This window comes from Lathyrus oleraceus, chromosome 7, assembly GCF_024323335.1.
Source record: "Lathyrus oleraceus cultivar Zhongwan6 chromosome 7, CAAS_Psat_ZW6_1.0, whole genome shotgun sequence".
Classification (NCBI taxonomy): domain Eukaryota; kingdom Viridiplantae; phylum Streptophyta; class Magnoliopsida; order Fabales; family Fabaceae; genus Lathyrus; species Lathyrus oleraceus.
In genome coordinates this window covers 402,836,148-402,842,673 of record NC_066585.1, presented here as the reverse complement: position 1 = coordinate 402,842,673, position 6,526 = coordinate 402,836,148, and the positions used below count along the sequence as shown (strand labels likewise).

Below are 6,526 nucleotides of genomic sequence, written 5' to 3'. Positions count from 1 at the left end.
ATCAACAGATTTCATACAAATTTTTCTTTAAATTTTCTTGTATATTTTAACTTTAAGAATTAAAACAAAATAAATTTAATATTCAAAAATTATTTTCCAAAACGAAAATAAAAACATTAATTTACAAGGAGAAAAAACTATTTAAACCTTTAATTTATATATAAAGCTTATATAAAAAAATTCTTGGCAGCTAAAAAAAATTGGTGAATTTTAACCGAATTTCTATAAAATCTATATAATTGCTAGATTTACACGGAGTATAATTTATTCAGATGAGAATTTATTCTTATTATTATTCTACGATTGTTGTTTTCAACAGAGCTGGCCGGGGAGGTTAAGAACCGCCAACGGTAATGTTTGTTTGATGATGAGAACGCTATCTCAGACATTTCGCTCCGTCAAACGCCCAATTCCAAACCCTAAATTATCTAAATCATCATCTCCTACAAAATCCGAATTCAAAATCAACGCCAAACCGAAGTCAGACCCATGGTGTGTTTATCTCATTCTCTCCACCAACCTCCCAATCAAAACCTACGTTGGCGTCACTACCAATTTCCCTCGCCGGTAACCGTAATTTCACTGTTTTACCATTTTCTGAGCTAGAGACACCTCTCTGTTAATTTCTATGTTCAATTCATTGTTTTCTAATCTCCACTATTTCCATTGGATGCTGAAAGTTTTTCCCTTTTTTCTTTTTGCATTTCTGTGGTTATATGAAACTGATCCTGCTCTTTTATCTTTCTATCAATTATCATTAGTTGTTGATGTTTCTGTGGCTAGATTTGATCACAAGGATATGATATGTGCATGAAGTATTGGCATTCAAAATCCCATTAAATTAGGCAAGGATAATTGTTTGAAAATTACAATGTTGCCTCTATTCTGCAATATATAATTTGATATATTTACAACATATCTCACACAGTCATAAACTCGCAGAATTTTGTAAACAAAGAGTTGAGTGAAAGAGAATTGATCTCACTATTTCATTCAATACAATTGATAAAAAATACATGCCCTTAATAGGCCAAATTGTTAGAACAAAATAGCTAACCATCTATGTTAAGTAATTGAATGAGACAGTCCTGCTGTAATGAGTAGGGGTTCTGCAATTTGATAGAGCTACTTGCTAAGCAAAACAACTTAATAGCTAAGGAAAAACAAAGATTCAAAAACAGTGCCTCTAATTTTGAAATGCTGCTTAGGTAACCATTTTCCTTGGAGTTAAAGAAATAGGTGTTTGATTTGTACTTATCTTTATGTTGTAGTTTAAGACAGCATAATGGTGAACTCAAAGGTGGTGCAAAAGCTTCCCGTGCTGGAAGGCCATGGGTATGTGCATGTATTGTTTGTGGCTTTTCAGACCGAAGTGAAGGTATATATTACTATTTTTTTGTGTTTTTTTAACACGGTACTATTGATTGTTTTTACTTTGTCATAAGCTAACTTATGTGATGAAAGTAAAATGTTGATATACTATGTTCTTGTAGCGTATGCTTACCTTTTTTTCAAAGAATATTTCCCATTTGAGTGCTATATTTGACAAGTCATCTGCCAATGCTTGATGAAGTTTTAGTGTAGTTTATATATGTTGAAATGGGGAGATAATTATGACATTCTATTATTGCATTATCATTGGAGTACAATACATGTACAATCAGGCATATGTGGGTCTTCGGCCACACTACCCTTAAATAAACTGTTGTACAATAACACTCTAAGAGCATACAAGTTATATGCACCAGACTTGTTACAAATGAACCCAATTCAGTAACTCCTAAGGGACTTGATAAGAATATGGGCGACTTAGTCATTGTATTAAGGTAGCTGGTGATGATAAAACCAACAAGCACATTTTCTATGATATAATGAAAATCCAATTCGATATGTTTGGTCCTTATATTAAAGATCATGTGGAGTGCAACTTGACTATTACAAAATCTTTAATTGAGACATTTTTGTTCACTTTAATTCTAGAATTAGTTGCTTATTCCATATGAGCTGCTGCTTCTCATATTCTGTATCCAAATTATTCCGGGTCAGCATCAGTCTGGTCACATTGCTTCTTATTTTTCCACAAGACAAGATTACCTCCAGTAGAATACAATATCATCTGAGACGGGGACTCGCCCCAGTTCCCGAAGTCTTTATCTGCATAATTTAGACATAGTACTGTCACCTATTTTACATTACCCGATAGGCACGGGCCCTAACATCTCTCTTCCCTCTCCCCCTGTCTATTTAGCTACCAATTTTGTAATTCCTGGAAGGTATCCTTGCCGAATATTCTAATCCAACTATCTTAAAATGATAATTCAGTTGCTTTCTGTCACAATTCAATAAGACTTAGAATAGGGCTATTTAAAAAAGCAAAGAGGAGGATAGTCAATCAATTCTGGATTTCCTGGCCTTAAAAGGGTTTGTGTTATGTGCTTGACTTGTGGCTTAGTGCAATGAGTTTGATGAATATAAAATAAATTATTCAATTTTTATTAGTGGAAATGATATTTTCCAATTGTCATAATCTTGTGGCTAAGTGCTGTCAAATAAGATGATGATTCCGTGTTAGATTTTTATTTCTCATTTTACACTAGTGTTCTGTGATGTGTGCTCCAGAGTGTTATAGCTGTTTAGCATTATAAGCGTCTTTGCCACGAGGTTGACTATTTGATAGCCCCTTTGAATAAATTAATGATTGGTAATTGAGAAGTCTTATGTGCAACTGTGACATTGTAAACAGGCCCTACATTTGCAGGACCCTGAGTTGCTAATATTATAATCCATATATTTTACTGAATTTAATAGGCTATTCTTTTTTTTTGCCTGTTTTTAGATGTCATATCTTTTTAATATTTGGTCTACTAAGGATTTAAGAAATGCAAGTTGATATTTTTCTTGTGCTTTATTTGTTGTTATAGCTTGTGTATTTGAATCAAAATGGAAAGCTTTGACAAGGAGACTTCCACGCAAAAATCAAAACGGCGAATCCTCCAAGCAAAGCGAAGATCCCTCACGCCCACTGCTGCAACACAGACAAGCAGCTTTAAATAGAGTGAAAACCTCACTTGACTGCACAGACTTAGAAATTAATTGGCATTTGGATCCACTTTGATTCAACTACCATGATGTAACTGTAATATATTCAAATGGCAAAACATTGGCCAAATATCTAACACCAACTGTACCATACACAATTATTGATTTTTTTAATAAAAGATTTCTGTATATTTGAAAACCTGAGACCCTTAAAAATTCAAGAAGACATCACATTATATTTTAGATGAATGGTAAATCTCACAGGTCAGACATTTTCTATATTTTAGATGAATTGTAAATGATAAAAAAGTACCAAGAGTTTTCCTAAATCTCACTGCATCTAACAGAAAGATTTTGATTTAAAAAATCAATTACCCTAATTATAATACTCTACAAATTTCACGGATATTAAGATAAATAATATGTAAAAATATGTATAACTTTTATATAGTCAATCTTGCCACTAGTAATATAATTGGTTTTGATGAAGAAGAAGAAGAAAAACATGTAAACCGAATATTTTTGTTGGTTATTTATCTGCACCAATACCAATGATATTACTTGCCAGTTGCCATGACTCTCGACGACATGTGCATATCCATGGTTTTGGGCTAACACCGCACCTCACATGTCTCTCCTTTATAAAGGAAAAATCAACCAGCGACGAAAATTCTCATTGATTTCCTCCATCAATTAAGGAACCTCCTAAAATATACAGACTCTTCCGCTACATGGAAATTTTAAGAAAAAAAAGCAATGTTATAAAACCGGAGTAGACGTCAAACCAATGAGAACTTTAGATCACATTTCAATTGATTCGTTTCGACCTATGGTTGAGTCCGGGGACTAATACATACTGCTTAAAAGAGAAACATATGGTTGAGTCCGGGGACTAATACATACTGCTTAAAAGAGAAGATATAAATGAAAATCTTAAACAATAAACATGTTTGTGTTGTTTGATCAAGTATATATATATATATATATATATATATATATATATATATATATATATATATATATATATATATATATATATATATATATATATATATATATATATATATATACTTCTCTCAGCAAATGAATTAGAATTTAAGTGTCACAAATTATATATATATAAAATTATAAGTCCATATTATAATAATCTATTTAAACCATATCGTACTAACTACAATAAACGTTTCAGTCAAGGACAAAGAGAGTGTCACTATGCTATCTCGCATTTTCTGTCCATGCCTTTCTCTATAACACTCAATAATCTCTATATTGGCAAATATCAAACTCATGTGGAGATTTTTTTATGCATCAACATTCTGAAAACTAGAAGTTGTAAAACTTGTTTAATATTGAAAAACATGTAACAATTTCAAAAAATATTTGACCTTGTTACTTGTGTCTGGTTTGATCAACATATAAATTACATTATCTAAAGTATGATCAATTTCAAATAATATATATTCGGATGCAAGTAACTCTCCTATAATGTGACGTCTTAGTCTTGATGTGACATTTTTAATTATTTGACAAATAAATGACACTTTAACTAGCCAAATGGACACGATGGATTGAATTGGTTTCCAGCAAATAGGTCCATATGTAAAAATAAAGACATACCTTATTGTAGATCTTTTATATATATATATATATATATATATATATATATATATATATATATATATATATATATATATATATATATATATATATATATATATATATATATATATATAAACTTCTTTAATTGAAGGATCACACTGTCTACCGCTAAATATGATATCATGACATATTTTGCCTTTTAAGTAGTTGTAAATTTATTTGACTTCTTTCAAGCTATTTATCCATAATTTTGATAAACAATCACTAGTCTCTTTAGAAAAGTTACTTGCAGGAACGCCTAGTGAATCCTAAGACATATGGGCATAAATTCTTAAAATAGTGTTTGATTATTTGTTGTAAATGTAGCATATATTATAACTTTGTAAGAAAGTAAAGACAAAATTTGTAAAGAAAAGCAAAGGTATTTCTACAGGATCGAGATCCTTGTAAAATTGAAGACAAAAGACAAGTAAATTTATGGACAGAAATGTGAAACAAGCAAAGGTATTTTGATAGGATCGAGATCCTTGTAAAATTGAAGACAAAAGGCAAGTAAATTTCTGGACAGAAATGTGAAACAAGAAAAATCAAGACTTTGCTTAAATATGTAAAGGATGGTATACAAAATCATACATTTTTCTCACTGACTCGTTTCTCTCTATCGCCTGGGTACTTTGTAGAGTATTTTTTTAATGATATTGTCACCCTAAATCCTAACACTATAATTCCTATATATACTAGTACATAAATAACTACCTACAACAACTTTATTCCTAGCGATCAACGCATATCTAATTGCATGGTTTCCACCCTTCTGGTTTGTTTCAATGTGTCTTTTCTGTATGGATAAGACTAAAAGACAGTTATCCAATCTGATTTCAAAGTTTCTCTTTAAACTGCCACAAGCATTCCCCGTCGAATTCCTGAGAACAAAGGTGAATTCCTGAGAACATAATCTTGCCAAGCCCCAACTTAAAGTTTGACATAACTATTTCAACGTCATTGGCTAAGGATCCCTATTGTCGAAATGTTATATGTAACACCCTAATCCCTGACTCGATATTTAGTAAAATAATTCAACTAATTTCCACAATTAGAGTGTCACACATGCTTAACCATAACATGAAAAAACATTAACCACAAAGTAGTCATATGAAAATAAGCATCGGAAATCATCAATTTCGACATATAAGTCTTGTTAGATGATAGACGATCTAGAGGATGAGTGAATAGATCCCAAGTTAACAAATTGAACAAAAAATGTTTTGAAAATTTTTATGACGCAACAGAAGTGACCCGGACCAAATCGTCTAACTGAACCGCTATCGAAAAGCTCAGATATACGTAATTACAATCAAAGTATAATAATAAACACAAATTTGATCAAACTACTCTAAACCACAACCAATTGAATGATATGCTAAAAGTAAAGTCTATTACTAATGATAAAATACACAAAAATACTATCGAGACAAATTATTGAACATCTTGTGTGCAATCGATTTTGTTTAGAAATTTTTATAGTTTTATTGATGTTCAAATTCAACCACAATCTAAAGGATTGTGATCAACTCAACAAAACCTTTTTCAAATGGATTTCCAAAGGATTAACCAAACATATTGATCGAACAATCGATGAATTTAATAATTTGAAAATGAAACATAGAAGAGATAGATAGATAGATAGATAGATAGATAGATAGATAGATAGACAGATAGATAGATAGATAGAGAGAGAGAGAGAGTACACATGGATTTGTTTAGGAAGTTCCCTAATAGAACTCGAATTGAGATAATGAAATTAACCTTACTTTGCAAAAGTAGTATACAAGAGAAATGTTGCAATCTAACCCTACAAGTCCTATATTTGATGTTGATTCTAACACTT

General features: G+C 31.1%; 1 protein-coding gene across 1 annotated transcript; it reads left to right on the top strand.

The window, feature by feature from the left end:
- Window positions 1–217: 217 nt before the first annotated feature.
- LOC127101671 (structure-specific endonuclease subunit slx1) lies at window positions 218–3,238 on the top strand. Its single transcript, XM_051039139.1, has 3 exons — window positions 218–567; window positions 1,272–1,378; window positions 2,922–3,238. Exons 1-3 carry the CDS (start codon window positions 365–367, stop codon window positions 3,113–3,115), a joined length of 504 nt encoding a protein of 167 aa, XP_050895096.1. The 5' UTR covers window positions 218–364; the 3' UTR covers window positions 3,116–3,238.
- The last annotated feature ends 3,288 nt before the right edge of the window (window positions 3,239–6,526 follow it).